This window comes from Kogia breviceps, chromosome 7 (genome assembly GCF_026419965.1).
Source record: "Kogia breviceps isolate mKogBre1 chromosome 7, mKogBre1 haplotype 1, whole genome shotgun sequence".
Lineage (NCBI taxonomy): Eukaryota > Metazoa > Chordata > Mammalia > Artiodactyla > Physeteridae > Kogia > Kogia breviceps.
Window position 1 is genome coordinate 101,168,415 of NC_081316.1, and position 20,847 is coordinate 101,189,261.

Below are 20,847 nucleotides of genomic sequence, written 5' to 3' on the forward strand. Positions count from 1 at the left end.
TTTTAAGAAAATTACAAATTACACCTTTTTTGTATAACAGCAAATTCCTATATCCTTCAATAAGTAGGTAAATCATCAGCTTAGAATACAGAAATGAAAATAAGGTTATTTTACTAATAGTCACACTTGTTTATTATTTGTATCTTGATTAATAACAAGGTTCCAAGCAGTGAAATCAAGAACAAAAAGAGAAAACTAAAGAAATCACTGGGCTTCCCTGGTGGCGCAGTGGTTGCGAGTCCGCCTGCCGATGCAGGGGACACAGGTTCATGCCCCGGTTTGGGAAGATCCCACATGCCGTGGAGCGGCTGGGCCCGTGAGCCATGGCTGCTGAGCCTGCGCGTCCGGAGCCTGTGCTCCGCAACGGGAGAGGCCACAACAGTGAGGGGCCCGCGTACCACAAAAAAAAAAAAAAAAAAAAAAAAAAAGAAATCACCTACTGGTTCCCAGTAGTTGAATGTTTCATCACAGTCAGAGATGTTGCTCAGGAGAGCAGCACATAACCTTGCTGAGAGCAGACACTTGAACGCGGTAGATCCTTCAGGTGCCCAGACTTGTCCTGCTTTGTTCCCAGATAACCTGCTCAGAAGCAAAATAAAAGTATGTGTCAGAAAGGACCTGCTAACTAGAAGGGCTTAAACTAGACAGAAAGGACAACAGGTCAAGAGACACCAAAGCACATGAGTTAGTCACCTAAAAGGGTGAACCGTTTATTGTCCTGAGTGGAATAAATAAGGAACGAATTAAGACCTTAATCAACGTTAGTCATTACTTCCTGCTTTTAAGGTGTAAGCTAATTCACGCACTTTATAGTTCTTTGCATCTATGACACTCCGCTTACCCCAAACCAACAAATCGCTCACTTACAGGCCACAAGCTCTTATTCGCCTTTTCTTTATTCTCCTAACAAGGTCATTACTTTCCATGGCTTTATTCATTTCCCCATATGTTCAAATGCCCAGAAGCTAACTTGTGCAGTGGACGTCACCTTTTCCAATTCCATATGCTGACAGCTCCCCAGCGCAGGCTTAACCTGCAGCCCTCCGGCTTGAAGAGAGAGGTGTTTGCTGGTGTGCAAGGTGGTGGGGCCCACACAGAAGAGTAAAGGGTCGGGACTCTGAGGGGACTGAAGGAAGCTGGTTGAAACAGCCGGAAAAGGTACTCTCTGCTCTCGCCTACATCCCCCACGGCGGCTCGGCCACAGAGACACCGCGACGCCAGCCCACCCTGGGCCTGGGCCAGAAGCCGCACGGACATGCAAGGTTTCTTCACTAGCAACACGAGACCCGAGCTGGGGGATCTAATCTAAGGCGGGTGAAGACCCAGCGTCCACCCGCCCTGGAAGAGCAGAATGAGCAGAGTGAAGAGGCTGCGGGCCCTCCCGATGGGAGGGCCGGGCCGGGCGCAGCACCGCACCGCGCGAGCGAGACCCTCCCCCGGCAGCCCCGCACCGCCCGCCGCCCGGCCACGCCCCCGCCGCGCCCGCAAACCTACTCGGGCCGGGGTTCTGCGCTGCCCGCCTCCCGGTTGCACAGCAGTTCCCGCAGCTTGTCGGCGGCTGAGGCCGTGTCCCCGCCGCTGCCCCCACTTCCCTTCAGGCGCTGCCGGGCTCCTCGGCTCGCCATGGCAAGAGTGGGAAAAAAGGTAGAACTCGGCGCCCTACGAAGGCGACGAGCGCGGAGACATAGCCTTTGGCTAACAACGGTGTCCGCCGAGGGACAAAAGACCTCGACATGCGCAGACACGACTAAATTATAGTGTTCTGGGCTAACTGGGGCAAATCCCTGGGTAGAAAAGAAATGCGACCTGAGACTTTACTTTGGCCGTTATAGCTATCCCTTCCACATACTTGTAACTCTAGGCATGCCCCCATCCCTCTAACTCTCTCTGCCTTCACTTCTCACCATTCTCCACTCTCCTACAAATACTGTCCTTCAGCATCCCTGTTTAAAAGAAAGCGCAAATAGAGAGTAATTAATTCCACCGAGTACGCAGATATTCAGTTAAAAATCATAGCACAGGGCTTCCCTGGTGGCGCAGTGGTTGAGAGTCCGCCTGCCGTTGCAGGGGATACGGGTTCGTGCCCCGGTCCGGGAAGATGCCACATGCCACGGAGCAGCTGGGCCCGTGAGCCATGGCCGCTGAGCCTGCGCGTCCGGAGCCTGTGCTCCACAACCAGAGAGGCCACAACAGTGAGAGGCCCACGTACAGAAAACAAACAAAATACAAAAAAAAAAAAAAAAAAATCATAGCACAGCCACCTACAAAAGAGGAAGTTCTTTAAAGATCACTGGCACCTTGTCGTTTATATTTTGGCAAGTGATAGGGACAGCCTGTAGCTAATTAACTGCTTCAGAGAGATGAAGCCATAATGGCAGAATACAGAATGAGGAGAAAAGTGAAAGACTGAAGAAACTATGTGCAGCAAATTCAACCAGACACCAGTCACTGCCATTGCTACTACAGCATTATGGTAAGCATTTAATTTACTTTATCCTTTTAAAATATAATACAACAACCTTGTTTTATCCAAAAGGAGACTGAGGTCCAAGGTTGCATAGCTAGGAAGTGATGGAGCCATGTTCCAACCCAGGTCTTATTACAAAATCCAAGCTCTTCCAACCAGGAAGGTTGGGCACTTTGATGATATCATGCCTGTGACCCTCAGAGGTCATTCATCTGTTCCTGACACTCTGCCTACTCCCCCAACCACAGAGCTCTATCCCACCCTGTGAAGCTCTGTACCAGTAAGTAAAACAAGGTTATAGAGGGAGTGCTAAACTTGACAGGGTCCCAAGTTATGACTTCATACTACAAATTCCTGAGTATTAACAACGGAGATTGATCCTATTGCTCAATTCCCACATGAAATTACTAGTTGACAAATTCAGACATCTCAATGTAACTATATCTCATACAACCACCTCCTTTTCATTTCACTCTAGTGGAGGCCCCTCCCTGACTCTACCCCAGTCTACTACAGTGCATCCTTACAGGGATTTCCCATCTCAGATTGATCCTGTGCAATACTGTCCAATTAATTTTCAAAAGTACTACAGCCCCAACCTACTTTTCTAATCTTATCTCCCACTACTTTGCTATACACATTCTATGTTCCAACTAGCCTGTAAAGTACCCCAAATGCTCCCATATCTCTACCTCTGCTCATGTATACCCTCTGCCTGCAATGCACGCCCTCCTTGCCTAACAATCCTTCCATCACAACCCTGCCATTGTTTTAAGATGCAGCTCAAATGATACCTCATCCAAGTGATGCCAAACGAAAATTGGGTCTGCTCGCCTACACACAGAAAAGCCAATGTACTGACACCAGGTTGTGTTGAAGCAAAATACAGTGTCGATTGCAAGGAGAAGAGGCAGCTTATGCTCAAAAGACCAAAACTCCCTGAAGCTTTCGGGGAAGGTTTTTTAAAGGCAAGGTGAGGGAAAGAGTTGAGGTGTGCATGATCAGCTCATGGACATCCTTGATTGGCTGGTGATGAGGTAACAGGTTGATATTTCAGGGGTCAACAGCATCAACCTCCTGGGGTCTTTGTGCTGCTGATCAGCATGCAATTAACTTCTTCCACCTGGTAGGGGTTTAGTATCAATAAAAAATACAAGGATATGGCTCAAAATATTATCTATGGCTCTTGAGGAGGAACTAAAGATACTTGACTTTTTTTATGGCTAAACTATCATTATTTTGTCTTACATGACTGTTTTCCTTTGTTTCTGCAGTTTCTCATTTCTCAGATTAAATCTGCTCTTTGGTGGACTTCCCTAGTGGTACAGTTGTTAAGACTCCGCGCTTCCATTGCAGGGGACGCAGGTTTGATCCCTGGTCAGGGAATTAAGATCCCGCATGCCGCGCGGCCAAAACAAAAAAACAGAACAAAAAAACTACTCATGAGGTGGATGGACCTGGAGTCTGTCATACAGAGTGAAGTAAGTCAGAAGGAGAAAAACAAATACTGTATGCTAACATATATATATGGAATCTAAGAAAAAAAAATGTCATGAAGAGCCTAGGGGTAGGACGGGAATAAAACACAGACCTACTAGAGCATGGACTTGAGGATATGGGGAGGGGGAAGGGTAAGCTGTGACGAAGTGAGAGAGTGGCATGGACATATATACACTACCAAACGTAGGGTGGATAGCTAGTGGGAAGCAGCCGCATAGCACAGGGAGATCAGCTCAGTGGTTTGTGACCACCTGGAGGGGTGGGATAGGGAGGGTGGGAGGGAGGGAGACGCAAGAGGGAAGAGATATGGGAACATATGTATAACTGATTCACTTTGTTGTAAAGCAGAAACTAACACACCATTGTAAAGCAATTATACTCCAATAAAGATGTTAAAAAAAAAAAAACCAAACTACTCTTTAGAGTTCAGGGAAGGCCCGGGAGGCTAAAGCTTTTCTGCAAACAAGAGGCAGGAGACTCGGAGAGGGTGGGGGAATCTGTCCCCAGGAAGGCTCTGCAGGGTCTGCTTGGTTTCACATGTACCAGGCACTACTGGGGATGGAAAAAAGCTATAAATCACATTACCTGTCCTCGAGTAGCTTTAAGTCTATGTGGAGAGCTAAGCAATACATATGTGTCCATAAGACATCCCTTGATTCTTCACTCCCCAAACTTACTCTCATGCCAGTTTTCCTATTCTGATTAAAAACACTTGTATTCTCCCAGTTGCTTGGGTCAAAAACCTAGGGATTCTGTTTGATTCCTCTATTTCTCTAACTCCAAAACATTCATGCATGCACATATATTTAAATCATCAGTAAGTCCTTCTAATTATTACCCAGTCCAAACACTTTTTACCACCCTGGTCCAGGTCACCATCATATCTTGGTTGCATTATTATAATAACCTCCTAATTTGTTTCTTTGCTTCAATTCTTGCCTTTCCACATGCTCTTCTCCAAATGCAAGAATAAATAGACAACATATTAAATCAACTATACTTCAATTAAAAAAATTTTTTAAACGAATTAATATGACAGTTATTTCCTTCACAGAGTTTACAATATAGCTCCAATCAGTGGAGCCTATTAATTAACAGGAACATACATTAATGCACATTATAGCACCCCATTCTGCAGAGTCCTGGGCTGAGCCAATCTCCCAATGTCCCTTAGAGATGCTTACAACAGGAAATCCCAAAATCTAGGGGGGGAAAGTGTAGAGTTAATCACAGTTCGGAGATTACTGTTGAAGAAACTATAGAAGGAAAAGTAAAGTAACAGAAAGTGGCAGAAAGAACAGGGGCTTTAAGAGTCAGACAGACCCAGGTGTGAACTCTAAGTGTGACACTTACTTAGTTCCATGACTTTAACAGCAGTCAACCACAGAATAAACATGATGATGATACCAATAATACGGAGCACTTGCAACTTACCCAAGGTAGTAAATGCTGGTCTGTCTGACTCTAAAAACTATTCTCAACTGATTTAGAGAGATGATATGATAGGGTTAAGGAAAGAGGAATCGACAATTCGGAAAATATATTTATAAATATATTTGATGAGACACTCAAATTCTACTGCTTCAGCATTACAGCATCTAGTGTATAAGATGCTGTTTTGTTTGTTTTCCTAGTCATTACTCATGAACAAAATATTGCACAACTCCAAAGGTCACCACTCACATTATAGTCTGTGAACTTTAAGTGATCGAGTCACAGGTATCTTTAAAGTCAACCATCAGTAACTATAGTCACAAAGTAAAAGATTAAAAAAAAAAAAAAAAGTCTGGAAAGAACTACCGGTTACAAATTGCTCTTTTTCATCCACACCCATGAGGATCACTATGTAGAGATGAATTTACTAAACTACCGAGGTGTCACATGTAGTCGTTGTTGAATCTCCTTCCTTAGCTGGGACTGCATTGATGCTACCTGCTGCTGGGTGAGGGCCTTGTCACAGGTCTGGTAGGTCAATCTATAGCAGAGGCTGACCTGTTCCGTCTTTGGATGCTGAAAACGACTAAGGAATTGTATGGATATGACAGTGTCCTGTGACACTGCTCGGGCCACAGTGTGAAACTCTACTTCATCAAATCTTTTCTTTGTATCTAACCAAAAACTAATATCATGCACATAGTATGGAGGATATAGGGAATAGCTTTTAAAGGGTTCTATTTTCCCAGCAGCAAAATTCTTCAGGAAACGCTTATCAAAGGTCCACAACATCCTCCAATCAGAGATACCCCAGACAAGCATGGCTAATAGGTCCAAGTTCATAGACACACACGCAAAACACTGGTCTTTGTGTATGATGCTTGTAGCAGACGTGGTAACAGACCCAATAATCAAATCCTTAACACAATCTGGGCCAAAATTTTGAGACTTCACAGTAATCATATAATCTTCCCCAGGTGGCTGAAAGACAAATTCCACTGAACTGCCCAGCTTAGAGCCCTCGAGCAATGTCTGGGTCAGAAGGCTATCTAGAATGCCCTTCAGATGATCCAGTAGTGACTGAAGACAGCCATCCTTCAGATTTTTATTAAATCCAAGGATAAACAAAGTCTCATGAAATGCTGGCATCGTGGAAGGTGAGATGCGGCACTTCTGAAAGACAGGTCCACTGAGGATGTACAGAGAACCTGGGAGGAAGTCTGGTGCTTGGATTAGAGCCTGAACATGAACTAGAAGAGAAGGTCTAAGGCAGACCTTGGCCTGGCCATACATTCCTTCCTGAGCTTCTTCCTTACTGTCTCTTCTAGGGTTCCTGGGAAGGCTGAGTTCTGAAGATGACACTAGAAAGTCCTCCATGTCTTGTGTTGTCCCACCAGTCAGGGACTCAAAATTTGAGTTATCTTCACGGAGACTAATCCAAAAGGCAGATGATAGGATGTCACAGTGGCAGGAAGTGAGATCACTGGTGTCTGCCTGTGGCAGCAAAGGGGAAGAACACTTCAGCCTTTTTAGAGGGAAAACTTTCCCCAATTCAGCAATGAGTTTCTCATTTATGGTTTTGATAGGATGATATGAAGGTGCTTCTAGGAAACCCCTGGTTAAACACACAAAAATAAACTTTTTTAACTTAAAATTATTAATAATTATAACATAGCTAGAGTTAAATGCACAAATAGCTGTATAGAAAACAATTATCCTTAAGTTGATCTGGAAAGGAAACAAATCATCTACCATAAAGAGAGCTATCATGTGTCTCAGAACTCTGACAGCCTACAATATACCAGAAAATATGACAATTTAAAAAAAATTTTATTAGAGTATAGTTGATTTAAAATATTGTATTAGTTTCAGGTGTACAGCAAAGTGTATCAGTTATACATATATCCACTCTTTTTTAGATTCCTTTCCCATATAGGCCATTCAAGAGTATTGAGTAGAGTTCCTTGTGCTATATAGTAGGTCCTTATTAGTTATCTATTTTATATATAGTAGTGTGGATATGTCAATCCCAATCTCCCAATTTATCACCCCACCTTATCCCCTGGTAACCATAAGTTTGTGTTCTACATCTGTAACTCTATTTCTGTTTTGTAGATAAGTTCATTTGCACCCTTTTTTTAAGATTCCACATATAAGTGATATCATATGATATTTGCAGAAAATATGACAATTTTTAATTCTAAAGAGGCTTGTGCAGGCCAGACTGACAAGTATTCACAGCATGACATCATTAACAATTAATGTGGCATCCATTCAATGTATGGTTGCCTGACTATCAAGCCAATCAGGATACAACTAGAGACAGAAGTGATTTCTGGTAAAAATCAGGTTACCTGTTCAGCTTTCCTACAAGTACTTCTGGTTCTAGAAAAGAAAACCACTGGTCACCCAGTTTGATCCTGGAAATTCTTGGTTGCAAACCTTCATAGGGTAAGCTCCGGGTAAAGATATGGTTCAAAGCACCTTCTACATGAAAGGACTTATCTTGACTCCTGGCCAAATAGACAGCAATTATTAAGTCTGTCATTATTAAAGAAAGCAAGTATTTCTAGAGACTGAATCAAGAAATAGACAAGTAAAAAGTAGGTCTCTGAGATTTTTTTTATCATTAATGAGAGAGATGGAAAAGGCTTAGAACTCTGTTATTACTTACCTATATCCAGTGCACTTGTACCCTGGCATAGCCTCATAGCTGAAGGGATGCACATCACTTAAAATGAATCCCCCCAGAGCTGCCATAGCAACCACTTGCCAACTGTTGTGCCATTCTCTCATGGGCTTATCGGCAGGAGTCCCACCTTGTCCTCTACACAATGCCACATGGACTTCTCCTTCCTCTGCAAGAACATCTGCACAGCTAACAGGGGTAGGGAAACACCAGCCGTTTATCAGAAACAAGTAGAAGTTACCATAGGAGTTAGCTGCATATATATGGTTTGGCTGGGAAATAGTTAAAATCCAATCATATCTATTTGCAAAGGTCTATTAGACTTCAAACATGCAAAAAAAGTAGCTGGAAGTAAACAAGAATTTAAATTCAATGTTCAACTCATAACTGATACTAGTGGCTGACCACAGAGTTCTCCAACATTGTTTTTGTATTGTTCATCTATATCTCATTGAAAAGTCAATGTCTGTAAAGCTCCTATATGTGATTCAGCGATCAGGCTGTTCTTCCCCACTTAGAAAGTTGTTCTTTTCACTCCCCTCCTGCCTGTTAACTTAAAATACCGCCTCTGTGAAAAGTTTCATGACACCTATGAGCCAAAGAGACCTCCATTAGTATCATGTGTTACTGTATAATAGTATAAAGCACTGTTTTGCGTTCACAATAATTTTATGAGGTAGTTACTGTTAATATCTTCAGTTTATGGACGAAGAAGCAAAAGCAAGTAAGAATCAAGTAAACTTAATCACAAAAATCACAAAACTATTAAGTGGTGGGTGGGGATTTGAATGCAGGCAGTCTGGCTCCTAAATTAGACTATACTACCATCATTTTGCATTATCAAAAATAGATGATCCTCCCTTTGCCGGCCCAACAGTACATTATTAGTACTTTTATTTAGCATTTAGGGTTAAATGTCTGCCTTTCCAACTAGATTGTGGGTTCCTTTGGAGCAGTATATTCTCTTGTACGCCATATTTGCCAGACTAACATGTTTGAATGCAGTAACTATGTAATGTACATCTTAAACATTTCACTTGTGAGTGCTCACCTCTGGAAAAACTTGGCAAGCAGTTCCCTGTTCTTAGCTACTCCAGCTTTGCGTCCACAGTGCGGAAAGTTAAAATAAATTCGATCAAACTCTCTGTCTTGCAGTTCAAAGGCATCTACCAGCTGGGTGCAGTCCACACCAAAGCGTACCTCGGTACCTGGAACGAAATATAGACAGAAGGATGTCTTAAGACCTGGAACGAGAGAAAAACCCCTCCCTAACCTGAACCGTGCAAAACAACCCAGGTCTAGGCACACGGCAGGCTCTACGTAAATGTCCACGTAAAGTCCAAGAGCAACCCCCAGATTCCTTGAATCCCCACGCCCACCCTTTCCACTTTGGGCGGTGCCACCGCTGGGCGGGGCTTCACGGAGGGGTGGGCCTCGCTACCTCGCTCGCGCAGGCGCTGCAGATTCTCCCGGGCCAGCGGATCCCGGGCCAAATCGGCCGGGTGCTGGAGGCAGGTGGCAGTTAGACTGGTTCTCGGATCCAGGGTCTCGCTCAGAGCGGCGGCGAAGGAGAAATTCCCCTCCCCAACCAACAGGAGGCGCCGAGGGGCCATGGCCTCAACATGCTCCCAGCTCGCGTTCTCGGAGGCGCTCCTTTTATACGTCACTTCCTTCGCCGGTTTCTTGCGGCACCTCTTCACCCGTCTCTGGTTGATGACGCTCCAGAGCGCCCTGTTGTCTTGACAGTCTGGTGCAGCGACATCCGAGGAGGAAAATAGCCATGAGTGCAAAAGCGATAATACACCAACCACCGCGTCCCCTCACTCCCTCACCCTATCGGAAGTGTTAAAATAGATGCCTCTGAGCCCTGAGCGACTTCGTCACACCTACATGAGGTCACAAGCAGTCACTAGTGCCGAGGGACAGGTCGAAGGTGAGGCGAGTTCTGAGTGAAGGAAGCAGGGCCAGGCTGAGGCCAAGAAGAGGTTGGGCTGTGTCCTGCATCCTGACACAGAGGATTTTCTAACAGCCTTCATCTCATCCGAAATGACTGCAACCCACTGTTACTGCTGTTCGGAATTTCTCCAGGTGCTTCTATTTCCTACCTTTTTTTCATTCAAGAAATGTTGAGTGTCTGTTATGTGCCAGGACTGTGAGAGCGGTTAGGTATATGGAGGAACAAGATGTGGCCTGTGATTTCACCAAGCTTGTAGTCTGGTGGAGGATGCACAGCAAAAGAGGCAATTCTGATTTGGTGGGATGCAGTGCTATGAATGGAGTAATCCAGGGTGCTGTGGGAGCACACAGAGGGGAACCTTAACCAAGTTTGGGGGTGGAGTGGAAAGATCCCCTGGATGAAGTGCACCTGGGTTGAAAGCTAAAGGGAGGAAAGTACAGCTTAACTGAGTCAAGAGGAGTGAAGAGGCAGAAGAAACAATATATGCAAAAGCATGGTGGAAAAATACAACAGCTGACTTTGGCTGAAATGTACTTTGAGGGAGAGTGGGTAACAGATGAGACGGATAAATTAAGCAGGGACCAGGTCATATAGACATTTTAACAACCTTGAACCTTGCTCTGAAAACAGTGGCCAGCCAGTGAAAGATGTTAAATAGGAAGATGACACAATTAGATTTTAATTTTCAAAACTTCTGCTTTCCTATGGAGAAATGATAGGAGGAGAAAAAGGCTGATGGCAAGGAGGTCAGAGAGAAGGCTACTGCAGTAATGGAAACTAAGGCTGATAGTGATCTGAATTGGAACTTGGCAGTGGAGATGGAGGGTGGTGGGCTGATTGAAAAATCAACAAGACCTAGTGATTGAGAATGGATGTAGGGAGTTGAAAGAGAAATCAGAGTCTAAGATAAGCCCCAGGTTTCAGGCTTGGACAACTGAGTGGGTGGTGATGTCTGTCCTTACAGCCCCAGGGACGGTGTCATCTTGGTTTGCAGTCTGAGTACTTGGTCTGTTGGACTTTGTAGGACCAGCTACTGTTTAGTCATCATGCTGTTTGTTGACATCAGTGTGTGCATCTGTCTTCACAAAGGCACATGGTGTGAGAGCAGTTACCGTTAAACCTACAATGTTGGCTTTGTCTCTACCTGTGGAAAGGTGGGTGGGTGGTGACTCCCAAATCATGGCCATCTGGTGATCTGGGTGATCTATATTCTTTCTTTGCTAGGAGAACTGGGAGGACCAGGTTTGGTAACATCTCTTCCTTTAAAGAACATGGAACGGCAGAGTAAGGTTTTCTGTCACTCTACTATAAAATCTTCAAACAACACAAGCTCCTCAACTTCAAATTACTCAGCTTCAGGGAAGGTATTGTCTTGCTCCTAAGCCAAGGGACCAGACTCATCTTTTAACCAAATGTAAACATAGTTAGGCTTCTAGTTACTTACAAAAAATTGAAATTCAGACATTGGTCATCTGGTATGTGCAAAATACTATTGATTAGGAGGGTAGACAGAAGGAGAGGATACGATAATGAAAAAGACACAGATCCTGTCCTCAAGGGATCAGTGTAGGAGATCCCACACTTCCTTGAAGAACTCTAGCATATGATATAAAGTTATAAATATATAAAGATGTGAACATTAAGTTCTGTGTGAGACAAGTGAAAGAGAAGTTAACTTGAGGGAAGGCATCATGAAAAGGGAATGCCACATCCTGAGAAGTGACATTTGATCTGGGCCCAGAAGGAAAGAAACTATCATTTATTGATCATTTATTGTATTATCTAGTTATCCAACTCTCATTTCTCCCTGTTTCTTTTGACGATAGCAATACTCTTAGTCCTTAAATTCCTACATCTCAAACTTACCAGACCATTTTCTAGTTCTCCATATAGTATTGGGGGTACTGAAGTTCTCCTGTCTTCTGCGGGGGGGACATTTAATCTATATAGTCACCTACTACTGCTGATTGAGAGGGCAGGTCAAAGGATTCATGAACTTGGAGAGAAAGAAACAGAAACACAAGCATTAAACTGGGAGGAAAGCCTAGATTCTTAGAAGGTGTTATGTTATGCTTGGTGAAGGAAGAGAAAGGGATGCCTTTTCTGCTCTCTGGTTTGTGCAATAAGCTTTTCTATTCCTGCCTTTTCCCAGAGAGCATTCCTCACCTCTTTCCTTACAAACCCGCACTGTGGCAGCCTCATTAATGCAGATGGCCATGCTGAAGTGTGGACAGATTGGAATGATATGTCCAAGTTTTTCCAGTATGGATGGAGATGCACCACTAATGAAGATGCCTATTCAAACCGTACCCTCATGGGCAACTGGAACCAGGAAAGATATGATGTAAAGAGTATCGTGCAGCCCAAACCCTTCCCTTCCCAGGTAATGGAACTATCTCTTCTTTGTTTCCTTCTGTTAGAAAAGGAAATACCAATGGCCATTTGAGAGGCAGGAATCTGATAACTTCCAATGCTGAGATCTCTCAGACATCTGTTCATTGAGTGGTTGGGAAAGGGCAACAGTCCTCAGTGTAAGGTAATGAAAGGATGGGTAGCATGCTTTTTCTCTTGCTTCTCTTTGGACTTCATCAATCTACAGGAATATATATATATATATATATATATATATATATATATATATATAAAATGTCTTTTGACTTAGGGTAGCTTCTTCCCTGGTCCCTGCCTACCTAGACTTGTTGTTTATCTGCATCTTGCACTTAAATCTCCTAAACAAACAAACCAACAAAGGATATGAACATTAGTAGGATATAGGCTAGTGACATATAGACTTATAGTCAATCTAAAATATGACAGAGACTGTTAGAATTCATGTCATTGTGTCCTGTATTTCCCAGTATTGGTTATAGACTCCTGTATTTTTAATCTACTACTTTTTCTTTGCAGTTTGGACACTGTTTTGAAACGACATATGATACAAGCTACAACAACAAAATACCACTTTCAACCCATAGTAGGTGGACTATTCTTTTTAATTCTTATATTCTCAGGACCTAACTCAGTGCTTGGAACACAGAAGGAACACAAATAAAAGTAAAGTGAATGAGTGAATAAGTGAATGAATGAGTGAATGATTTCTCTGTTTTCTTAATTTTGACAGGATTCACTGTCTATTCCCTCACTGTCTATTCCCTCAGAAATAAGAACGAGATTGGTTACTAAGAGTCCTTCTCTTTTCTCTTCCCTCAGGGTTTAAGCGAGAGCCTCACTGGTTTCCAGGACATCAACCTGAGCTGGTTCCTCCTCCATACAAATGCACAGAAAAGTCAACTTACATGAGTAGCTATTCAGAGCCTCAAATTGAGCATCACACTGTGTGTGTGTGGAATCCGAATAACTGCCAATTTCAGAGGCCATGATTCTAAGAAAGAATACGAAGTTTCATTTTTCCAGTGTAGAAGGTAGGGAAGAGCACATTCGAAGAACAACTAAGAATTTAGCTGACTGTAGCACAATTTTACTCTCTGAATAAATAAAGCACAAAAACATATTCTCTATTCCTTTTTTTTTAAACCAAGATTTAAATGTCAAATTTAAGTTAATTATTTCTACTCTTAGGTCTACATTACAGGTGTTGTAGGAAGGCCTTAAAAAGAATTATTTCTCTCAAAGCTACAGTCACTCTGCTTTTCCCTGCCTTCCATTAGGGGCAGAACTGCAAAATCCATCATGACTTAGGATACATTTGGCTAGGTGCTTTCTGGATGTGAGCCTGGTAGTCATGGTCAGATAGTTTACATTTACTGTGACCTTAAGGAATATATCCCCTCTTAAGGACTAGAAAAAGAAAAATAACTGTTTTTATTATTATAGAAGATTTAAGACATGCAAAAGTAGACAGAATCGTATAATGAACTCCCGTGTACCATTACCCACCTTCAACAATGGTTATAACCAATCTTATCTATCCCTATCTACTTTCTATATTTTTAAATTTTTCTCAAATTATATCATTTCATCTATAAATATTTCAGTTTATATCTAAAAACGATAAGGACTGTCCATTTTTTACTCCCCCACAAAAGTCACCGAAGAAAACTTGATCAAACAAAACTGAGTTATTTATTAAGCCTTTGGCAAGGAAGAACCTCAACTTGACACAGTCTTGATAATGATTGAAAAGCATGATGTTAGGGTAGGGTATTTTTAGGAATTTGGGATGACTCAGCTGGTTTAAGATGGGCCTTTCATTGTGGGGAACTGGCAGCAATTGAGAAAAGGTTGTGAATAGTTTAGGGTTGGTGAATACTGGGAGACAATAGTCTTAACATGGCTAAACATCAGTGTTTTCCAATCTTTTTGGTCTCCTGTTTAAGATAACAATATAATATTTGGGATATATCTCCCATATATTACCTCCCAAACCTTCATTATTTTATGTTACGGGTATAAATATGGAATTTATGTTATATATGATGTTAGATACTGACAAAGTTTTATTTTTTTTATGGCTATCTCCAGTTGTCCCCATATTAGTTATTAAAAAGACCATACTTTCTTCAAAGCCATTTTTATTATAAATCGAGTATCTGTGTATGCTTGGAACTGGAACTGTTTCTTTTCTGGCCTCTCTTACATTCCATTGGCCTATTTGTCTTTTTTTTTTTTTTTTTTTGTGGTACGTGGGTCTCTCACTGTTGTGACCTCTCCCATTGCGGAGCGCAGGCTCCAGACGCGCAGGCTCAACGGCCATGGCTCACAGGCCCAGCCGCTCCGCGGCATGTGGGATCTTCCCAGACCGGGGCACGAACCCGTGCCTCCTGCATTGGCAGGCGGACTCTCAACCACTGCGCCACCAGGGAAGCTCTATTTGTCATTTTTTAAAATCCCATCTTAGCTACAATGGCTTAATTACCTAACTATCTCAATTATGATAATTGTATAAGTCTTAATATCCAGTAGATCAAATCATTTTACCTTGTTTTTATTCGAGAGGCTCTTAGGTATTTTTGACCCTTTGCATTTCAATATAAATTTTAGGATCAACTTGTCAAGTTGCACAAAAAGATACTGTTAGGATATTGATGGAAATTGCACTGTATTATCAGATCAACTTTAGAATTTGAGTTGTCTCTTATTAATACTAATAATTCATTGGTGTGTGTTCTTGCAGTATGAGTATTTTATAGGCACATGTTTTAAGTTTATATGTTATATACCTGTCCTATACCCTAGGTATCCAGCATATTTTTTTAATATCTTTATTTTGGAGTATAATTGCTTTATAATGGTGTGTTAGTTTCTACTTTATATCAAAGTGAATCAGCTATACATATACATATATCCCCATGTCTCCTCCCTCTTGCTTCTCCCTCCCACCCTCCCTATTCCACCCCTCTAGGTGGTCACAAAGCACCGAGCTGATCTCCCTGTGCTATGCTGCTGCTTTCCACTAGCTATCCTATTTTACATTTGGTAGTGTATATATGTCCATGCCACTCTCTCACTTCAGCCCAGCTTACCTTTCCCACTCCCTGTGTCCTCAAGTCCATTCTCTACATCTGCATCTTTATTCCTGTCCTGCCCCTAGGTTCTTATGAACGTTTTTTTTTTTAGATTCCGTATATATATGTTAGCATACAGTATTTGTTTTTCTCTTTCTGACTTACTTCACTCTGTATGACACACTGTGTCTGTCCACCTCCCTACAAGTAACTCAATTTCGTTTCTTTTTATGGCTGAGTAATATTCCATTGTATATATGGGCCACATCTTCTTTATCCATTCATCTGTCAATGGACACTTAGGTTGCTTCCATGTCCTGGCTATTGTAAATAGAGCTGCAATGAACATTGTGGTATATGACTCTTTTTTTTTTTTTTTTTTTTTTTTTTTTTTTTTTTTTTTTTTTTTTTTTTTTTTTGCGGTATGCGGGCCTCTCACTGTTGTGGCCTCTCCCATTGCGGAGCACAGGCTCCGGACGCACAGGCTCAGCGGCCATGGCTCACGGGCTTAGTTGCTCCGCGGCATGTGGGATCTTCCCGGACCAGGGCACGAACCCGTGTCTCCTGCATCGGCAGGCGGATTCTCAACCACTGCGCCACCAGGGAAGCCCTATGACTCTTTTTGAATTATGGTTTTCTCAGGGTATATGCCCAATAGTGGGATTGCCGGGTCGTATGGTAGTTCTATTTTTAGTTTTTTAAGGAATCGCCATACTGTTCTCCATAGTGGCTGTATCAGTTTACATTCCCACCAACAGTGCAAGAGGGTTCCCTTTTCTCCACACCCTCTCCAGCATATCTTGTTCGTAGATTTTTTGATGATGGCCATTCTGACTGGTGTGAGGTGATACCTCATTGTAGTTTTGATTTGCATTTCTCTAATGAGTTGTGATGTCAAGCATCCTTTCATGTGTTTGTTGGCAATCTGTATATCTTCTTTGGAGAAATGTCTATTTAGGTCTTCTGCCCATTTTCGGATTGGGTTGTTTGTATTTTTTCTGATATTGAGCTGCATGAGCTGCTTGTAAATTTTGGAGATTAATCCTTTGTCAGTTGCTTCATTTGCAAATATTTTCTCCCATTCTGAGTGTTTTCTTTTCGTGTTGTTCATGGTTTCCTTTGCTGTGCAAAAGCTTTTAAGTTTCATTAGGTCCCATTTGTTTATTTTTTTTAATTTCCATTTCTCTAGGAGGTGGGTCAAAAAGGATCTTGCTGGGGCTTCCCTGGTGGCACAATGGTTGAGCGTCTGCCTGCCGATGCAGGGGACACGGGTTCGTGCCCCGGTCTGGGAAGATACCACATGCCGCAGAGTGGCTGGGCCCGTGAGCCATGGCCACTGAGCCTGCGCGTCCGGAGCCTGTGCTCCGCAACGGGAGAGGCCACAGCAGTGAGAGGCCTGTGTACCGCAAAAAGAAAAAAAAGGATCTTGCTGTGATGTATGTCATAGAGTATTCTGCCTATGTTTTCCTCTAAGAGTTTTATAGTGCCTGGCCTTCCATTTAGGTCTTTAATCCATTTTGAGTTTATTTTTGTGTATGGTGTTAGGTAGTGTTCTAATTTCATTCTTTTACATGTAGCTGTCCAGTTTTCCCAGCGTCACTTATTGAAGAGGCTGTCTTTTCTCCACTGTATATTCTTGCCTCCTTTATCAAATATAAGGTGACAATGTGTGCGTGGGTTTATCTCTGGGCTTTCTATCCTGTTCCATTGATCTATATTTCTGTTTTTGTGCCAGTACCATACTGTCTTGATTACTGTAGCTTTGTAGTATAGTCTGAAGTCCAGGAGCCTGATTCAGCCTATCTTTTATAGTGATAAAATATACATAACATAAAATGTACCATTTTGGGACTCCCCTGGAGGTGCAGTGGTTAGGAATCCACCTGCCAATGCAGGGGACATGGGTTCAAGCTCTGGCCCAGGAAGATCCCACATGCCATGGAGCAACTAAGCCCACGAGTCACAACTGCTGAGCCTGTGTGCCACAACTGCTGAAGCCCATGCACCTAGAGCCCGTGCTCCGCAACAAGAGAAGCCACCACAATGAGAGGCCCACACACTGTTAATGAAGAGTAGCCCCAGATCGCTGCAACTAGAGAAAGCCCACCTGCAGCAATGAAGACCCAATGCAGCCAAAAATAAATAAATAAATAAATAAATTTTAAAAAATGTTTTTATTGTTTTTAAGTATACAATTCAGTGGCATTAAATACATTCACAATGTTGTACAACAATCACCACTATCCGTTTCCAGAACTTTTTCATCATCACAAACTGATACTTGTACCAATTCAGCAACCTCTTCTCTTGTCCCTGGTAACCTCTGTTTTCTGTCTCTATGAATTTACCTATTATAAGTACCTCATATAAGTGGAATAATGCAATATTTTTCTTTTTGTCTCTAGCTTATTTCGCTCAGCATGTTTTCAAGGTTCATCCATGTTACAGCATGTATCCTTTTTAAGACTAAGTCATACTCCATTGTATGTATAATACCACAGTTTGCTTCTCTGTTCATTTGTTAATAGACATTTGGGTTGTTCTCACCTTTTGGCTAGTGTGAATAATGCTGCTATGAACATTGGTGCACAAATATTTGTTTGAATCCCTGCTTTCAATTCTTTTGGGTATATACCCAGAAGTGGAATTGCCAGATCATATGGTAATTCTGTTTAACAGTTTGGAAACTCCAGTTTTCCACAGCGGCTGCACTTTTTTACATTCCTATCAGTAATGCACAAGGGTTCCAATTTCTCCACATCTTTACCAACACTTATTTTCTGGTGTTTTGTTTGTTTGTTTTCATTTTATAATAGCCATCCTAGTGGGTGTAAAATGGTATCCTGCTGTGGTTTTGATTTGTATTTTCCTAATGGCTAGTGATCTTGTGCATCTTTCCATGTGCTTATCAGTTATTTGTATGTGTCTTTGGAGAAATGTTTATTCAAGTCCTTTGCTCATTTTTGAATTGCGTTGTTTGCTTTTTTGTTGTTGAGTTGTACGTGTTCTTTATATATCTTTATATATTCTGGATACTAATCCCTAATCAGATACTATATAATTTGCAAATATTTTCTCTCATTCTGTAGGTTGTCCTTTCACTCTCTTGATAGTGTCCTTTGATGCACAAAAGTTTTCAGTTTTTTTGTTTGTTTGTTTGTTTTTGTGGTACGCGGGCCTCTCACTGCTGTGCCTCTCCCGTTGCGGAGCACAGGCTCTAGATGCACAGGCCCAGCGGCCATGGCTCATGGGCCCAGCCGCTCCGCGGCATGCAGGATCTTCCTGGACCGGGGCATGAACCCGTGTCCCCTGCATCGGCTGGCGGATTCTCAACCACTGTGCCACTAGGGAAGCCCATGTTTTCAGTTCTGATGAAGTACAATTTATCTATTTTTTCTTTTATTGCCTAAAATTTTGGTGTCATATCCAATAAATCATTGCTAAAATCAATGTCATGAAGCTTTGTCTCTGTGTTTTTTTTCTTTTAGCTCTTATGATTAGGTGTTTGATCCTTTCTGAGTTAATTTTTGTATATTATATAAGGTAAGGGTCTAATTTCATTCTTTTGCATGTGGATATCCAGTTTTCCCAGCACCTTGTGTTGAAAAGACTGTCCTTTCCCCATTGAAAGGTCTTGGTGCCTTTGTCAATAATCATTTGACTTTATATGCAAGAGATTATTTCTGGGCTCCCTATTCTATTCCTTGGTCTATGCCTGCCTTTATGCCAGTACCACACTTTTTTTTATTATTGTACTTTTGTAATAAGTTCTGAAATCAGGAAGTGTGAATCTTCCAAATTTTTTCCTCTTTTTCAAGATGGTTTTGGCTAATTCAGGGTCCTTTGAGATTCCATGTGAATTTTAGGGTGGAATTTTCTATCTCTGCAAAAAACATTATTGGAATTTTGATAAGAGTTGCTTTGAATCTGTAGATCACTTTAGCCAGTATTGATATCTTAACAATATTAAGTTTTCTAATCCGTGAACATAGATGTCTTTCCATTTATGTCTTCTTTAATTTATTTTAGCAATGTCTTATAGTTTTTAGTGTACAAGTTTTTTGCCTCCTTAGTCGAGGTTATTTCTCGACTCTTCCTCGAATATTTTATTCTTCCTGATGCTATTGTAAATGGAATTGTTTTCTTAATTTCCTTTTTGGATTATTCATTGTAAGTGTATAGAAATGCAACTGATTTTTGTGTGTTTGTTGCTTTTATACCCTGCAATGTTGCTGAACTTGTTTATTAGTTCTAATTTATATTTTTGGTGAAATCTTTAGGGTTTTCTATATGTAAGATCATGTCTTTTGTAAATAGAAATAGTTTTACTAGTTTCTTTCCAACTTGGATGCTTTTCTTTTTCTTGCCTAATTGCTCTGGCTAGAACTTGCAATAATATATTGAATAGAAGTGGTAAAAGTGGACATCCCTGTCTTGATCTTAGTCTTAGAGGAAAGGCTTTCAATCTTCACCATTGAGTATGATGTTAGCTGTGGGTTTTTCATATATGGTTGAGGTAATTTCCTGATACCTACAACTGAGTTCATAATCTTCAGTCTCAAATTTGTCCATCTTGTATATTTCATATGTTGGTGAATTCCATAGTTTTCTTTTATGTGTCTTAACCACTCTTTCTTATTTTTAATATTATGTATTGCCTAATAAATTCACACAGTTGTCAAAAACAGAATGCAAGGAATTATTTTGAATCCCCCTTTCTCATCCTTCCCATTAAAACAGATACCAAGCCCTATAAATTCTATCTCCACATTATGTCTTGATTATGTCCCTCTTTGTTACATCTCTGTTGCCTTTGCTATATTCCACTTTCCCATTATTTCTTTCTCACTCTTACCCTTTTGGTTGATGTCTCTATTTTCCATTTTGGTATCTATTTATTAATCACTATATTGCTCCCAGATTAAGTCTAAAAATGCAGAGTGGATCATGCTACTCACTTGGTTAAAATCTTTCACTGGCTTTTATAGCCTTCAAAATAATTTTCAAACTCCTTAGCAGAGTTTTCTCTACTTTCTGACTCTTATTCCTCATCTCCCACATTCCCTCTCATATATCTAGTGCTCCAACCAAACATAAATATCAATACCTGCCTGGGCACTTCATGCTGTTCCCCCTTCTAGATGCATTTTCTTCCCTCTTAACCTTGCTAAGTCCTATAAACCATTAAGAATTCAGTGAGACACCCACTAGGATGGCTATAACCAAAAAGATAATTATAACTGTTGGTGAAGATATTGAGAGGTTGGAACCCTCATACACTGCTGGTGGGAATTTTAAATGGGCAGATGGGCTTCCCTGGTGGTGCAGTGGTTAA

The 20,847-nt window shown here is 41.6% G+C and overlaps 3 protein-coding genes across 8 annotated transcripts in view; 1 reads left to right on the top strand and 2 right to left on the bottom strand.

Annotated features, from left to right (window-relative positions):
* The window catches only part of ALG9 (ALG9 alpha-1,2-mannosyltransferase), a 96,235-nt gene extending 94,094 nt beyond the window's left edge, over positions 1 to 2,141 (bottom strand). For 2 of the 4 annotated variants that reach the window (XM_059069479.2, XM_067038922.1), the window contains exons 1-2: positions 1,495 to 2,141; positions 441 to 579 (exon numbers count right to left, since the gene is read on the bottom strand). In XM_059069479.2, coding sequence (XP_058925462.1) covers positions 441 to 579; positions 1,495 to 1,625 — 270 coding nt within the window. In that variant the 5' untranslated portion in view covers positions 1,626 to 2,141. Of the gene's footprint in view, positions 1 to 440; positions 580 to 988; positions 1,442 to 1,494 lie in introns of those variants that run through there. The other 2 variants (XM_059069473.2, XM_059069475.2) reach the window with 1 other exon arrangement.
* Positions 2,142 to 4,954: 2,813 nt separating this feature from the next.
* FDXACB1 (ferredoxin-fold anticodon binding domain containing 1) lies at positions 4,955 to 9,746 on the bottom strand. Of its 3 annotated transcripts, XM_059069485.2 has the most exons (5): positions 9,532 to 9,746; positions 9,142 to 9,298; positions 8,076 to 8,279; positions 7,756 to 7,914; positions 4,955 to 7,016 (listed from the first exon to the last, which is right to left on the bottom strand). In XM_059069485.2, exons 1-5 carry the CDS (start codon positions 9,701 to 9,703, stop codon positions 5,834 to 5,836), a joined length of 1,875 nt encoding a protein of 624 aa, XP_058925468.1. In that variant the 5' UTR covers positions 9,704 to 9,746; the 3' UTR covers positions 4,955 to 5,833. The 3 variants fall into 3 exon arrangements, with proteins under 3 accessions (XP_058925468.1, XP_066895024.1, XP_066895025.1); XM_067038923.1 differs by lacking the exon at positions 7,756 to 7,914 and having other exon boundaries at positions 9,532 to 9,741; XM_067038924.1 differs by lacking the exons at positions 7,756 to 7,914; positions 8,076 to 8,279 and having other exon boundaries at positions 4,961 to 7,016.
* On the top strand, positions 9,489 to 13,558 carry CFAP68 (cilia and flagella associated protein 68). Its single transcript, XM_067038925.1, has 5 exons — positions 9,489 to 10,178; positions 11,272 to 11,411; positions 12,200 to 12,430; positions 12,955 to 13,021; positions 13,258 to 13,558. The coding sequence occupies exons 2-5, from the start codon at positions 11,319 to 11,321 to the stop codon at positions 13,425 to 13,427; spliced, it is 561 nt and encodes a 186-aa protein (XP_066895026.1). The 5' UTR covers positions 9,489 to 10,178; positions 11,272 to 11,318; the 3' UTR covers positions 13,428 to 13,558.
* The last annotated feature ends 7,289 nt before the right edge of the window (positions 13,559 to 20,847 follow it).

Coding starts and splice junctions, on each gene's coding strand:
- FDXACB1 (XM_059069485.2), bottom strand. CDS start 9,703: ATGGCCCCTCGGCGCCTCCTGTTGGTTGGGGAGGGGAATTTCTCCTTC. Junction 9,299..9,531: donor GCAGCGCCTGCGCGAGCGAG/GTAGCGAGGCCC, acceptor ATTTCGTTCCAG/GTACCGAGGTACGCTTTGGT. Junction 8,280..9,141: donor CTTGCCAAGTTTTTCCAGAG/GTGAGCACTCAC, acceptor TACCCCTGTTAG/CTGTGCAGATGTTCTTGCAG.
- CFAP68 (XM_067038925.1), top strand. CDS start 11,319: ATGGAACGGCAGAGTAAGGTTTTCTGTCACTCTACTATAAAATCTTCA. Junction 12,431..12,954: donor CCAAACCCTTCCCTTCCCAG/GTAATGGAACTA, acceptor TTTTCTTTGCAG/TTTGGACACTGTTTTGAAAC. Junction 13,022..13,257: donor AATACCACTTTCAACCCATA/GTAGGTGGACTA, acceptor CTCTTCCCTCAG/GGTTTAAGCGAGAGCCTCAC.